Consider the following 16,786-nt stretch of genomic DNA (forward strand, 5'->3'; position numbering starts at 1 on the left):
TGAACCTGCCTCCCTCACATTTCCAGAGTACATTCCACAACTTCTTGCTGTATGAAAGAATTCTTCTCCAGCTGGCATTTGGCTCGTTTGCAAAACACTTTCAATCTGTGTCTTCTAGTTCTCAATACTTTTACAAACAGCAACAGTAAGTTTGGGATCTCAAACTTGCCCCTTATGATTTTGAAAACTTTCATTAGATCACCTATCCTTCTCCTCTCCAAGAAAACAGTCTCAATTATTTCATTCTATCTACATTACCATCCCCGGGAAAAGTTCTGATGAACCTTTTCTGCACTCACTCCAATGTGTACACCTCCTTAAAGTGTCACAAAGAACTACAACCATATCCCAGTTGAGGTTAAACTAGTGTTCTTTACAAGTTCAGAGTAACCTCCCTGCTTTTTCCTCTATACCAGTATTAATGAAGTCCAACAATGGTATTCACTACATAAGACCATAAGGTAAAGGTAGGTCGTTCAATACATCCAGTCTGCTCTGTCATTTCATAAAATTATGGATGATCTGATAATCCTCAACTCCAAATTCCTGTCTATTACCCACAACCCTTGATTCTCTTACTGATTAAAAATATGTTGACCTCAGCCTTGAATAGGCTGACAAACCCAGCCTCTGTATATACAATAAGCTAGAAAGTCACCATCTTCTAAGAGGTTGAGAAGTTGGGACCTTCATGAACATGTGTTGTTCGTATTACTCTGCATTGAAAAGCAGCCATCCAGCCAACTGAGCTAAACAAACCTCAATAGTTTTCTTTCTTGACTACACTCCTTAAAATCCACTTCTTTCACCAAGTTTTTGTACATTTTTCTTTAATATAACCTTTGATCTAGAATCCATTTTTCCTATCATAAACCACTAGGCAGCACCCAAGAATTCTTTTCTACGTTAAAAGCTTTGTATAAACCTAGTTGTTACTTACAATTATGCATGTATCATATTTATAACTATATATACTATATAGCAATATCTAACGCCCCTAATATTTTTCTCTTCAGAGTTTTAAATGCATTTGCTTACAAGTTTATCCTGTAACAGTATAAAACCACAATAAAATGTTTCTTCATCAGTTTTATTTTTTATAGAATGTGTCCAGTAAGGAATGTACAAACCATCTTCGAGAATTGTGATCACAGAGTATGTATAAACTGATATCAGACATTCTCAAATCACACACAGAATGCCAACAGCAACTGCCAAAAAATTTCAACTGTGTTTTGAGTCAGACTCAAGATGATTAATGATCTTAAATCCCTGTCAACCAGCCATATTTTCATTGGCGGGATTTTATCTGCACAGCAAATGTCAGAAGAAAAAAAAAGTAAACATTTTAAACATTCTGCCACAATGGCTGAAAATTGTACAATAATTAAAATACCAATTCTTTAGATAATGCATCTATCCCCGCACATTTTATATTCATCATTTTAGAAAACGTACATAAAAATATTGTTTTATTTTTGTTGAAGTAGACACAAACAATTTACAACATTAGAGACCTATGTATAAAGGGAATGTTTTAATTTGCAGAAGAAATACACAAAAATATCAAGTGTAGAAAATAAATCATAAAATACAGAAGAGTTGAAATTGATTCACATATTGAATACCTGACTCATTTCAGAAGATCTATGTCAAGTGCAATATTTGTCTTTTGGGTCTATTCCACGCCTTCAATTTGGAATTTCAATAATACATTACTATCATTTCTTACAGCATATTTGATTTCCTTATCTTCAGATCTCAAAGAAATTATTACAAATCAAAAAAGATAATGTTCTATCTACCTAGCGCAATGATATTCATCAGCGCCATATAAAATAGAAAGAAATGTATTAGAGCAGTAATGCTAAGTTCTCAATTCATAGCATTCAATGAAAAAGAAACAGAAGTGACCTCACAAAGAAAGTCTCTTTTCATATATATATATATTATATATAATGTGGCTTAAGAATAAACGCAAGGAAAAGAAAATGTTTCTTGTAAATAAATCTCTGGATATTCAATTAATTATGGCTTTTTTGCAACATGGCAAAAATCGCAGCTCAAAGCAAACATCTCCTCACAGAGGTGGTTAAGGTTGTTGCAGTCCATTTCCTGCAGCCTCATATTAATTTTACGGCAGCATGCATGTTGCATATTACAATTTATTTTGCCTTCTTCTATAGCACGCACATTTGAATTAAAATAATGAATAATTAGATGTACACTATTCCAAGGTCCAAAACATTTGCGCTACTCTGTTTTATTCTCAACAGCTTGGCTATCTTTGCGAATAATTGGCAATGGATGAGCTTCACTATTGAAGATCCAGTGTTCCAGTGGAAGGAGGTCATCGTCAGAGAACATCAAATAAAGATACCTGAAGGGAATCAACAAGAAAGGTAATACAAAAATAAAATTATTGCACTGAATATATATGATTCTGCGAGCATGGGAATACAGATAAAAATTGATTTGTAGCAGTTACACACAAGCTCAATGTTATTACAATTATTAAGTAATGCTGTTAAGTTTTGGGGCCGTGTCTTTAGTTTAAGATGAAATGAGAGGGGTGATGTTTACCGTAAGCCTGGGTGGTTTGATCATTGGAAATTGTGGGAGACTCAGATTACTTTACTGGGAAGAAAGTGTACATTGTTTACACTTGGAGACAATGACAGCAGTTGGGGTGGTGACAGAAGATAAACCACAGCATAGATTTTCAAAATTTTCAGCTCTCAATATGGGACCTGCCATTTTTACAGGCATGGGAATGGGGATGGCTTAGTTCCCACATGTACTTTTCATGGAGGCAGCTGCCCATAAAGAATCAGCAACTTCTTCAGTTCGGTGAGGTTTTAGAAGCCTAGGCGAAGTGCACAGATTTGACCTGGTAGTGGCAGGTCTGAACTTGTGGATTCAATTCAATCCAGAGTCCCCTTTTGAAGCAGTAAGGTGCATTCATTTTAAAATTGGGGTCACATTCCTAAAAATCATGAAAAAGTGAGGAGATGTTAAGTGAAGATGTAATGCCCACAGGAATCAATGTTAAAACTGAAGTTAGGTTCCATCAGACCTTCCTGAGCAGAGAGGAAAAAAACATTAAACCTGTACTCTCTAAATTAAAATACAATAGTTCCTGTATTTTACATTGCTAAATTGCCAAATTGGTAAATTAAATAGCTGATAAATTAAAACAAATGCTAGAATGTCAACCAAGTATGTAATATTCTACAATACTGTTAGGTTAACCAGACCACTTCGTCGCAGAGGCTGATGTTGGAAGCCGAAGACTACCTGCAATGACTAATGTCTACCACTGGATGGAGTCCAGAACCTAAGTTTGAATTCAAACTCAGGAGAAGCAAGGACCTTGAAAAACAGCCGGCAGCGATGGGAAGACCAAGCCTGGACCCTAAAGGTAAAAATAGGGCTCAATTATGAATGTGTGTGTGTGTGTAGATGAGATGAGGCTGGGATATGCAGGAGACAAAGTTGGGTGGAGCAACTAGGAACCATGTCCAAGGGGGAGGCAAGGCCACATGCCCAAACAGCACGAAGTGTGTAAACACTGAATTTCAATGGTGATAGATGCTGACAAAGCTTGCAAATGAATCTAAAATGAAAATGGTGATGCAAAATTTTTAAAAATCTGTCACTGATAAAATGACAATATTAAGTAACGCAACATTAAATGAGGTCTGTACCCTTTTCGAGATCATCCTGGGACACTTTTGGGGAAGATCGTGCGCCCTTTGGAGCTCTTTGAGATTGCTAAGGATTTGGATGAACGTGCATAAAATTACCCAACCTCTCAGAATTGTGAAGGTTATTGGAACGGTCAAGAAAAACTGCCAAAGGGAGCGGTCAAGGTATTTAAGTAGTAGTTTTTAAATCTTGAAAATGTAGGAGAATTGTTTAAAAAAAAGTTTGCTAGCCCCTTAACTTTGTTGGTTGATTTAAACCTGACGGTTTCCATTGCTAGATTACAGATACATAACTGGTTTCAGTCATTAACATGGTAAGGTGTTTGCTACTGAATGATTTGACTGACAGCTCTAAGTGGTAAAAGATTCTTTGAAACAAGACTATGAATTCCAATGTTTTTGTTACAAAGGATTGTGCACTTGAATGAAATGTTTGTTGTTACAAGGCATTAGGAAGTTGAAGGGATATAAATGCAGGAAATAGGTTTTTATGAGTCATTTTTCTTTTAATACAGTGGCATTTGCAATGGGCACTGATATTTCATTTCTGCATGGGTCCTTTGGAATGTATGTGGCGGGTACTGTGTGAGTTGACATGGTAGATCTAGGACAAAGATGGTGGCTGGAGGATATGGGTGGGTACAAGTTGGCACTAAGTTGTTATGGGGCTTAAGAGGGCCATAGGCTCACACAAATGATATGATGAGCCATGGGGTTGCATTCATAGCATGGGGTGACATAAGCTAAGCATGGATAGACCAAGGGGACACTGTGGAGGCATGAGGGGATTTGTTCTTTAATATTTTATTCTTTTTCTTTTCACAATTAAATACAGCGTTGGTGCATTCTGACAGAACCTTTGCGTAGCAACATCAGCCCTTGACCTGGCTTCATCCTGATTCCCAAGGAACCCTGTCAATTTGGGATTAAAATCACAACTGGGAAACATCCTGACAATATGCTCCCAAGCTGAAAAATGTGTTGCTGGAAAAACACAGCAGGTCAGGCAGCATCCAAAGAGCAGGAGAATCGACGTTTTGGGCATAAGCCCTTCTTCAGGAATGAGGAAGGTGTGCCGAACAGGCTAAGATAAAAGGTAGGGAGGAGGGACTTGGGGGAGGGGCGTTTGGAATGCGATAGGTGGAAGGAAGTTAAGGTGAGGGTGATGGGCCAGAGAGGGGGTGGGGGCGGAAAGGTCAGGAAGAAGATTGCAGGTCAAGAAGGCGGTGCTGAGTCCGAGGGTTGGGACTGAGATAAGGTGGGGGGTGTGGGGGGAGGGGAAATGAGGAAGCTGGAGAAATTTGCATTCATCCCTTGTGGTTGGAGGGTTCCTAGGCAGAAGATGAGGCGATCTTCCTACAGGCATTGTGTTGTCATGGTCTGGCAATGGAGGAGATCTGCATGTCCTTGACGGAGTGGGTAGGGAGTTAAAGTGTTCAGCCACAGGGCGGTTGGGTTGGTTGGTGCGGGTGTCCCAGAGGTGTTCTCTGAAACGTTCCGCAAGTAGGCGGCCTGTCTCCCCAATGTAGAGGAGGCCACATCGGGTGCAGTGGATGCAGTAAATGATGTGTGTGGAGTTGCAGGTGAATTTGTGATGGGGAGGGAAATATATCCTTGGTGGTGGGGTCTGTTTGGAGGTGGTGGAAATGATGAAGGATGATACGATGTATATTTCCCTCCCCTATCAGCGTTCCGGAAAGACCACTCCCTCCGCGACTCCCTCGTCAGGTCCACACCCCCCACCAGCCCAACCTCCACTCCCGGCACCTTCCCCTGCAACCGCAAGAAGTGCAAAGCTTGCGCCCACACCTACCCCCTCACTTCCCTCTAAAGCCCCAAGGGATCCTTCCATATCCATCTCAAATTCACACTGTCTGTGTGGAGTTTGCACATTCTCCCTGTGTCTGTGTAGGTTTCCTCTGGGTGCTCCGGTTTCCTCCCACAGTCCAAAGATATGCAGGTCAGGTGAACTGGCCATGCTAAATTGCCCATAGTGTTAGGTGTATTAGTCAGGGGTAAATATAGGGTAGGGGAATGGATCTGGGTGGGTTACTCTTTGGAGGGTCGGTGTGGACTTGTTGGGCTGAAGGGCCTGTATCCACACTGTAGGGAATCTAATCACAGCCGGTTCCAGGGCAAATATCTGTCAAGACTATGGGCAATATGTAATGAATAATGTTTGCTATTCACTGCAAAATTTGACCATTATCTAATTTTGCCTAAGTCTAAAAAAAGATCTTAACGTCCCATTTGGAGTTGCAGTCAAAACAAAAATTCAATTCAGGACACCACAGATAACTACCACTGCAATTTTGTATTCATGTTCCAAATTTTGTTGGTTTTATATGCAGTTTTTAAAAATGTTTATTTACTTTATACAATACCTGCACAAAGGTCCATTAAAAATTTGCATACCATATTTAACTTTTCCTCATTTTCTGTATTCATAGGGGCAAGTGAAAAGACAATATCATCTCGATCTGCGCTAGACTAGTAACCCAGAGACACAGGTAGTGCCCTGGAATTAAAAGTCTAATAATAACGATTGTCAATTGTTGTAAAAATTAATCTAATTCGTGATTGCCCTTTCGGTGCCACTTCAGACCCATAGCAGCACATTTGACTTTTAACTACCATCTAAACTGGCTGAGCATGCTTCTTAATTGTGTCAAACTGGTGAAAAGCCTCAAAACAGGAATTAAACAAACAATGGAAAACACAGCCCTGTTGATTCAGCAAAGTCTTCATTACTAACATCTGGGGGTTTTATCACAGAGTAGTGAAGCAACACCCTGACATAGCCATCGTCATACTCATGGAATTGGACTGAACAGTACCCTAACTATTGTTGTTGCAAGTTCGTTATCTAAGTTTCAGGATATCTCTGCAAGTCTTCCTCAGGGTATTGTCTTCTGTTTAATCAACTTAATTACTTTCTCAATGACCTCCCCTCCCTCATACGATTAAAATTGGGCATGTTCACTGAAGATTGTTCAATGTTCAGCATTATTCACGACTCCTCAGATACTGAAGCAATCTACGTTCAAATGCAACAAGACCTGGGTAATATCCAGGCTAGTACTGACAAATGGCAAGTAACATTTACATTAATATGCATAACATATTACATATTTTATTTATATAACAATATATACATCATATAACATTCACAAATACCAAGCAATGATCATCTCCAACAAGAGATGATCTAATCATCACCTCTTGACATTAAATGGCATTGCCATTTCTGAACCCTCCCATAATCAACACCCTGCCATGGGAGGGGAGGGGTTACCATCGACCGCAACTGTAACTGGACTCACCATATAAATACAGAGGCTACAAGAACAAGTTACTACAACAAGTAACTCACCTCCTAACTCCCCCAAAGTTATGGCCATCATCTACAAGGCACAATTTAGGAGTGTGACAGAAAACATTCCCACTTGCCTCGGTGGATGCAGCTCTAACCACAAGAAGCTTGACACCACCTAGATCAAAGTAGCTTGCTCGATTAGCACTGAATTCACAAACATTCACTTCCTCATTCTCAGACAGAATCTTCTATCTCCATGTCCATGACAACTTGGAAGGAAACTGCAGCAGATACATGGGACCAGCAACTCCTGCAAGGCTCCTTTTGGGCCCTCACTATCCCGACCTGGAAATATTATTACTGTTCATTCAGTGTCATTGGGTCAAAATCCTGAAACTCTCTGCGTAACAACATTGTGGGTCTACTACACCAAATGGTCTGCATTAGTTCAAGATGCCAGCTCACTCTCCCCTTCTCAGGAAATTAGTGGTGGGCAAGAAATACTGCCAGGGCAATGAAAGTTTCTCAAAAATTGATAGAATAGACATATTTGGCCCTCTTGTTAATGAATAAATAATATGGATAGAGCAAGCTATAATCCAGTTGAAGAGGGTGAATAATCTCTGGATAACAAAGTTCTCTAGGAAACTAACAATGTAATTAAATACTCAATCTCTATTAATTGACTCTGTCATTATGTTCAAGAAGGTGTGACATATGCGAGTGGCCATCTGAGAATTTAACCAGATACATAAATGCAAAAGAATTCTATGTTGCATACAAATGCACTTTTAACTGAGTTTGATTGTCGTTAGATTACTAATCATAACATACAGAAAGGTGTTTCCTGCTTTTACGTTCACACAATTAGGCTAGAATAATTACTTTACATTTTAGCTGTTAATAACTTGCATAACTTTTGCCCAAATTTGCTTGACATTGAAATGCAATTGGCATGTAATTTAGAACTGGAGACCATTTCTTCATAGATTCCATTGAGTCCACACCGACCCCCTGAAAAGCATCCCACCCAGACCCAGACCCACCCCATCCCTGCAATCCTGCACTTCCCACAGCTAATCCATCTAGCCTGCAGATCCCTGGATACTGTGGGCAATTTAGCTTGGCCAATCCACCTAACCTGCACATCTGTGGGAGGAAACCAGAGCACCCAGAGGAAACCCATGCAGACATGGAAAGAATGAGGCAGGAATCGAATGGGTCCCTGGAGCGGTGGGGTGGCAGCACTAACCACAGAGCCACTGTGCTGCCTGCCCACTAATGCTCTTTTCAAAACATTATAAACCCTCTTACTCATGTAAAGCTTTATGATGATACCAATGCACATACATGTATCAGTACTATAAATGGTATTTCCACACAGTTTATACGTAATTATATTAATCAGTTTTCTCCTTCTTTAGTACTTACTTTAGAGTTTCTGCCAGAAAGAAACTCTGCTGCACATCATCATGAATTGGTTGGCTGGAATAAACATCTCGAATCCCAGAATATCCAGCGGCTACTCTGCAAGTTTTCTCCAATGCCTGATTTACAAAGAATACAATTTAGTTGCTGATTTCTTGCAAAATTGAATTATGACAATCAAACAAGAACAACAACATATTGGATGCAATGTTGTTTCCAATTTCAGGATTCTCTAATATTCTGAAAACTCCCAGCAAACACCCACACTTTTCATGTTAACATTTGTTTACATATAAAATTTCCCAAAGCAAAACTAATTTTATTTATTGTTTGGAATCAAACTGATGGAAACTTCAGGTGAATACCATCAATGTATTTAAAAGGCAGCTAAAGGCATGAAGATATGTAAATACTGTCAATTTTTAATCGTGGACTTAAATAAGAAAAGAACTGCTTCAAAAATGAAGGACTTTTAAAGGATTGCTGTACCCTTTAAAATTGAATAACCTGTTTGTCAAAAAAAAATGGGGGTGGCACGGTGGCTAGCACTGTTGCCTCACAGCGCCAGAGACCTGGGTTCAATTCCCACCTCAGGCGGGAATTGTGTGGAGTTTGCACATTCTCCCTGTGTCTGTGTGGGTTTCCTCCAGGTGCTCTGGTTTCCTCCCACAGTCCAAAAAAAAATGTGCAGGTTAGGTGAATTGGCCATGCTAAATTGCCCATAGCGTTAGAGGTAAATGTAGGAGAATGGGTCTGGGTGGGTTGCTCTTCGGAGGGTCGGTGTGAACGTGTTGAGCTGAAGGGCCTGTTTCCACACTGTAAGTAATCTAAAGTAATCTAATCTAATCTAACTCTCATTGTGCTAAATAAAACAACCAAAGAACTGTGGATGCTGGAAATCAGAAACAAAAACAAGAAGTAATGAAAGAAACTCAGATTCGGCAGCATCTGTGGAGAGAAAGCAGAGTTAAAGCTTCAGGTCTAGCGACCCTTCTTTAGAATTGATTATGGCTAAGAAAAGGTTAGTATAGATGCAAAAGATGGGGAGGGGGAATAGAGAGCCCAGAGAAAAGAAAAGCAGTTGACCAGACAAAGGAATGGGCAAAGGTCAGCCTGCAAGAATCAATGGCTGCTAATGAGGACCGTTAGTAGCTGACAATGGCTAGGTTATGGTAGCTGCCCATGTGATTATAAGATCTAGTGTCTGGAAGTTGGGGTAAGAACATCAGAGAAGGTGCTCAGGCCTGAAAATGATTGAATTAGTTATTGAGTAGTGAAGGTCTCTGGGTCCCCAAGTGGAAAATTAGATGCTGTTCTTCCAGCTTGAACCGAAGCAATGTAGCAAGTTTGAGAAGAGATGTTGATCAGGAGCACAGCAGTGTGTTGAAGTGGCAGGCATCACGAAGCCCAGGGCCATTTTTGCTGACAGAACACAGGTGTTCTGCAAATGGGTTACCTACATTGAGCACAGTTCAGGTAAATCGATGCTTTACCTGGAAGGCTGTCTAGGGCCTTGGACAGTGAGAAGAGAGGAAGTAAATGGGCAGGTATTACACCTTCTGCGATGGCACGGTAAGCTGCTGTGGGGTATGGAGAGGTGTTGGGAATGAAGAAGAAGTGGACTATGGTGTCCTGGAGGGAACAGTCCCTGTGGAAGGCTGACAAGGTGGGGGTGGGGGGTGGGGGGAGAGGCATATGCGTCAGGTTATGGCATTCTGCTGGAGATGGCAGCTTTGTAATCCTTTTGATGAGAATGTTGGCGGCTTGGGAATCTATCGTTGTTGTGGGAGGGAAGTGAGGATGAAGGCAGAAGTGCACAGATGAGTTGACATGGCTGACATTTTATGGCAGTTTTGGAGTTTGCAGTTTGCGAGCTCCAGTCGCCTTCTATTCACCATGGACATGCAATCCCTTTCTGGGAGTTTATCCAGCAATTTCTATTTTGTTACTTATTCTAAATACTGCTAATACAGCTGTTTGTCATACAGTGCATTTGGCCTGCAGATCATCCAAAGAGCATCCCACTCAGATCTGCCCTCCCACCCTATCCCTGTAACCCCACATTTAGCATGGCCAATCCACCTAACCTGCACATCTTTGGACTGTTGGAGAAAGCTGGAGCACCTGATGGAAACTCATGCAGACACAGGAGGACATGCAAACTCCACACAGCCAGACATTCACCCAAAGCTGGATGCGAACCCAGATCCCTAGCGCTGTTGAGGCAACAGTGTCAATTGCAGATTACCTGAAGCCAAGTGATGTGTACTAATGTTGTTTTGGCTTGCAACAACTAACTGATTGGTTTGTAGCTGAGTGACCAATTTCTAGTTAACAAAGGCTTTCTGACTGCCAACTATATGATTGGCTCCCAGGTAGCTGAACAGCCTGGAGGTGTGAATATTTCCATGAAGAAATTGGAATTCCACAAAGGCCGGAGCTGTCTCTTTCCTTTGCAATAGAAAAGTATCTCAAACCTGAAAGTAGACAGTTTATTTGCCCTTTCCATTTGTTGTAAGCTGTGACTTTTAGTTAATAAGTCAATGACCTTTATAAAAGGGAACCAGTCACCCTATATCTCCTGCAAACAGGTCAAAATATCAGGAGAAGGAAGACTGAGAAGCAGCGTTCTGCTTACCATAGAATTACAACAGCAAACCGCATGGATAGGAACAAGAGAACCGCCTTCCCAGTCTTTCCCTCCACCCATAACACCCTTTCTTTTTACTTGTCTGTCGCTGTCAGTACATGTGCATATGGAGGGAATTCATATGGGGACTAGGGTTTTAAATAGTAGACATCTGTTAATGGTTCAAAATGGTCAATATGTAGTTAGAATCGATTTAAAAAAAAATCTTTCTTATTAAGTACAGAAAATGTCCTGCTATCTGTCAACCTTAGTGTGAAAGATAGGTAAACAGAAGAATGCTAGGTACTTCCAAAACCTTCAAATTTTGTGACTACTTAAGGTGTAGCAGGGCTAGATTTTCAGTCACCTATTCCAGTGAGATGTAACAGTTGAAACGAATATAAGGAATATGTTGAGGACATTAGACAGGGAGGTGAAAGGAGTTATTTTGAGCTATATTGCACATTTTCTGTGCCATAAATACTTTGTGAAGCTTCTTTTTAATTAAGCTAGTGCATAAAAAAATTCATCTAAGGCAGAATTTATGCGAGACTTCTTTCTTATTAATATTGTTCCACCAAAATCTAGCACTTTCATACTTTGTGAACACATAAATAACACTCATTTTAAAGGTAAAAATGATTATTAGAGAACAAAAATGTGGGCTAAAATATAGTTCTTTCCAGGGATGATGACAACTAAGATCAATCTCCGTCCACTCAGATTGACAATCTCATTGAAATTCGTTACAGTGATTGCAATTGCAATTGCAGGAAATCAGAAGAATTAAACTTGTGGAATAGGTTCTGTTCTGTATTTAGTGACTCAATGTGTAATAATGGGACAGAAAGCTCGACTCAGCATCCAACCTGTAAGTAATAAACATCTGCACTGGGATCAAAAATCAGAAATATCATCCAAGTAAAGCAACACTTTTCTTTTCCTGAATAAGCTTTTAAATAAAAAATTCCCCAAAAGCTGAATTAATAATATGTGCAAATATATCTCTGGAAAGAATTGAGAAACATTTTATGAGTCGGCATGAAAAGGACTTCCCCAAACAGAACTGAGAATACACAGAATAGGTCAGACTAGGGGAGGGAGGAAGCTGTGGCCTCTCATTAGGAGCCTCTACATGTACTTGGTCATAACACTCCTTCCTGGATCTCAGTGAGGAATAATTTGCAGGGTGTCGATACTTTAGTAAGGACATTCTCAATGAAATCTGGCACCTATTTCAGCCATGGCTACAACCAAAGATTAAGGCAAATACAGCTGTAACCATGACAGTGACTACTACTGTTCATGCATCTTGTTCCTTCCAAGCTGCAGCATTAACATTTGCAACATCTCCACAATCTGACATCTACTGTTGCTGATAGCTTCACTTCCTCCCCTGGCAAGATAGAATGAATAGCTATTACGCAGGACTAGACACTTCTCCATGGTGCAGGGAGTGACTAACTGGAAGCATATATTTCTTTGTGGACACCTTATTCCAACTGTGCCATCAAAACAGAATTCCACTCTCTCCACACACAGCTAGGTTGTGACCATTCAATGCATCATGCCTAGTATCCTGACTAAAATCATGTTAGCATCATTCTTTTGACAGTCTGCTATACGAGCTGTATTTTAACCACTCTGACAAACCAAAAGAGGGTAAGAAGAATATTCCATGGCACCTTGGTTAATGTCTCTGATGCATAATCCAGAGTCAAAAGGTGTGATGCTGGAAAAGCACAGCAGGGCAGGCAGCATCTGAGGAGCAGGAGAGTCAACATTTCGGGCATAAGCCCTTCATCAGAAATGCATAATCCATGCAAGTAACATCAAGACCAATAGTAAGAGCTTCTTTCAATATATAAATAGGAAGACAGAAGCCAAAGTTAACATAGGCCCCTGAGATAATGAGGCTGGGGAAACAATAAGGAGCCAGGAAACAGCAGAGAAGTTGAATACATACTTTGCATCAGCTTTCATAGAAGATAGACATAGCATTCCCAAAATGCTAATCAATCAAGGAGGAAAGGAAATAAATACAATCACTGCTACTGGAGAAAAAGTACAAGGGAAACTAATGGACATCCAGACCAATAGATCCCCTGGACTTCACTAGATGCATTCTAGGATATTAAAACAAGTAGCTCCAAAGATAATGGATGCACTGGTTGTAATTTTCCAAGAATTCTTAGATTCTGCAAAAATCCTAGAGGTTTGGAAATCTGTTGATGTAAAGGTGAGTCAAAAAAAAGATTGCTATAGGCCAGTTAGCTTAACATCTGTTATTGGGAAAAATACTGGAGTATTATAAAGGATGTATTAGCGAAACACTTAGAAATGCATAATACATCCAAGCAGAGTCAGTATGGCTTCATGAAAGTGAAATTATACCTGAAAAATTTATTAAAATTCTTTGCAGCAGTAACAAGCAGGAGAGATAAAGGGGAATCAGTGAATGTAACATATTTGGGTTTCCAAAAGGCAATCAATAAACTGCCACATTAGGCTACTTTATAAGGTAAAAGCCCATAGTGTTGGAGGTAATACATTAGCAGTGATTGGGGATAAGCTAACTAACAGAAGTTGGAGGGTTGGGACAATGGAGGCAGTTTCAGGGTGGCAATCTGTAACTGGTGCAGTACCACAGGATTCAATGCTGTGGCTATGATTATTTCTAACATATATTAATGACCTGAAAGATGAAATTGAATGTACTCATGTTAGCAGATGACACAAAAATAGGTAGGAAGGCAAGTGCTGAGGTTGACACAATGAGATATATAGACAAGATCAGTGAGTGGGCAAAAGCTTGGCAGATGGAATACAGTGTGGGATCATATACTTTGGCAGGAAGAATAGAGGAGCTGAATAATATTTAAATGCAGAAAGACTGTAGAAAGTTACAGCATAAAGTGATTTGGGAGTCCTCATTCATAAATCATAAAAATCTAGCATATAGATTTAACAGGTGATAGGGAAGGCAAATGGAATATTGACCTTTTTCCAAAGGAAATGGAGCATAAACATAAGAAGGTCTTGCTAAAAATATACAAGGAACAAGTTGGATCATTCCTGGAATACTGTGAACTCTTTTGGTCCCCTTATCAAAAGGAAAGCTAAATGGGCATTGGCAGCAGTCTGGAAAAAGTTCACTAGGTTGCTCCTGGGTCTTGTGAGGAGAGATTGAATAGATTTGGCCTGAACCTATTCCTCTAAAATTCAATAAGAGACGACTCAGTTGGAACACAATATATTCTTCGGGTACTTGACAGGGTAGATATGGAAAAGTTGTTTCCTCTTGTGGGAGAGTGGACCAGACAGCATCATCTCGGAGTAAGGGATCGCACGTTCCAGACACAGAAGAGGAGTAATTTCTTCTCTGAGGGTCATGAATATGTCAAATTCTTTATTACAGAGGGCTGTAGAATCTGGGTCATTCAATTTATTCAAGGCTAAGACAGACAGATTTGTAATCTGTGAGGGAATCAAGGATTATGGGGAAAAGGCAGGAAGGTGGAGTTGAGGATTATCATGTCACCCATGATGTCACTGAATGGTGGAGCAGAATCACTGGGTTAAATGGCCTACACCTGCTCTGCAGCTCTTATAATGGCCAGACACGTGCAACACACTTAGAAAGAAAGCAATGTTGCCACAGAATGTGACAGAACAGACTGTGATACAATATTTTTGCCACCTGTACAGTTATGAAGGAGTTTTGTAAAAGTCAGGAATTTGTGGTAGTCTGCTGCATGTTGTACAGCCACGCTACTAAGAAAGGCACAGAGTTTATCTGTGGTTAGATTACAAAATGTTGAAGAGCAGGGAGAGGAGGGATTAACATAGGTAGCATATTTCCAGCTGGGCTGTCAGTGAAGAATTCTTCACACTGGTACGTAGACAAATGTAACTCCCTAAACATTTAACCTTCCATCACGGGCCTACACATTGGCCATACTGTAAAATTAATAGGCACAGACATATACACATTTCAAACCAAATGTAGTAATGTAATTAAGTACATTGCATCCAAAAATTAACTAATAACTTGTAACTGCCCTTAGCATCTGTCTTCCATGTACCTTTTCCCATCTTAGTTCTTCTATCCATTGTTAATTCACTCGCTGCAGCATGGCTGGTGGACAATTACAGACTTTCTGTAGCAGAGATTGCAAATGGTATTGGAGAATAATCTGGAGCATCTCTAGCCAGAAGGTCTGGCTGAGGATTGCAACATCACAGCAGCAAAAAAAAATCTGAGCTGGCTGTCAAGGGCAGAGTGGGACAGGCACAAAGGATGAGCAAAAGAGAGAGAGAGAGAGAGAGAGAGACATCATCAGATTGATGCTTCATGAACCAATGCCACTCCCCTGGGTGATGCATCAGTAAATCTAATCATCTGTTGGGGGACGAATGACTGTTGAACTGGTGTGACACCCTTGAAGCCCCTGGCAGCAATCTGCATTTGCATGACTGAAATTGACCTTGAAGGATCACAGTCTCATCTCTTACTGCAGCATAGATTTCCTAGCAGATTTCCGAATGCACTAAATGTTTCACTGCACAAATTCTTTGATAGATTGCCTTAAAGTGCTCTTTTATTTTATTATTTGTTTGAGGGCTGTGGGTGTTGCTGGTTGGGTCAGCATTTATTGTCCATTCCTAACTGCCATTCAAACTGAGTGACTGGTGAGGTCCACAGGGACAATTAATCACCAACCACATTGCTGTGTGTCTGGAGTTTAATGTAGTCCAGACCAGGTAAGGAGAGCAGATTTCCTATCTTGAAGAACCTTAATGAACCATATAAGTTTTAATGACAATGGTTAAATGGTTGACATTAGGATTTTTCATTCTTTGAATTCAGATTTACTCCATGCCGTGATAGGAATTATACTCATGTCCCCGAAGCATTAGCTCTGGTGTCTGGGCTATTACCATTACAACTTTGCCTCCCCTCGATTAAATGAAGCCACTGCAGCAGAACCTATTGTACCCTCCACCAAGGTGGTCCCTGTGCTATCCTTAATTTGGCTGCAGTCACCATGATGGTAAAAACAATGACTGCAGATGCTGGAAACCAGATTCTGGATTAGTGGTACTGGAAGAGCACAGCAATTCAGGCAGCATCCAACGACCCCTCAGATGCTGCCTGAACTGCTGTGCTCTTCCAGCACCACAAATCCAGAATGCAGTCACCATGAGCAAAATCCATTTCTCTGCTATCTAATAAATTATGCACAGTATCAGTATCTGAGTCCCGTTACAAGAATGAGATCAAATAATAGTGTGTTTTTTGTCATCACCTTCTTCTGTGCCTGACTGGATTGCAGCTCTTTGTGACTGAGGAGGAAATGGACACATATCTAACATTATTGTGCGGGATGGTGAAGGAATGAGGCACATTTTTAAAGCATCAGTAGCATGTCTATCAAGAGGGTGCGTGCGATGAGGGTGAAATGGGATGTGGGGGTGGGGGAAGGCATGGAGGAATATTAGATATCACTTTAGATGTTAGAGCCTCACCCATGGCCATCTCAAAATGGCCAGCACCATCTCTTTCAAGGCAAATTAGAATCTTGGTCTTTGAGTTAGCTCCTGTTGCAACCGGTTGTGCTCTACTATGTGTTAGATTAATCGAGTTCATGGTTCAGATTTATATTTTAGTGTTATTATTTAGATTTGGGAAGATTAATGTTGTAA

General features: G+C 40.4%; 1 protein-coding gene across 1 annotated transcript in view; it reads right to left on the bottom strand.

Annotated features, from left to right (window-relative positions):
• Window positions 1–1,074: 1,074 nt before the first annotated feature.
• The window catches only part of man1a1 (mannosidase, alpha, class 1A, member 1), a 474,282-nt gene continuing 458,570 nt past the window's right edge, over window positions 1,075–16,786 (bottom strand). The window contains exons 11-12 of the mRNA XM_072555914.1: window positions 8,455–8,570; window positions 1,075–2,380 (exon numbers count right to left, since the gene is read on the bottom strand). Of these exons, the coding sequence (XP_072412015.1) occupies window positions 2,254–2,380; window positions 8,455–8,570 (243 nt within the window). The 3' untranslated portion in view covers window positions 1,075–2,253. The remainder of the gene's footprint in view (window positions 2,381–8,454; window positions 8,571–16,786) is intronic.

Source organism: Chiloscyllium punctatum, chromosome 3 (genome assembly GCF_047496795.1).
Source record: "Chiloscyllium punctatum isolate Juve2018m chromosome 3, sChiPun1.3, whole genome shotgun sequence".
In the NCBI taxonomy this organism is placed as follows: domain Eukaryota; kingdom Metazoa; phylum Chordata; class Chondrichthyes; order Orectolobiformes; family Hemiscylliidae; genus Chiloscyllium; species Chiloscyllium punctatum.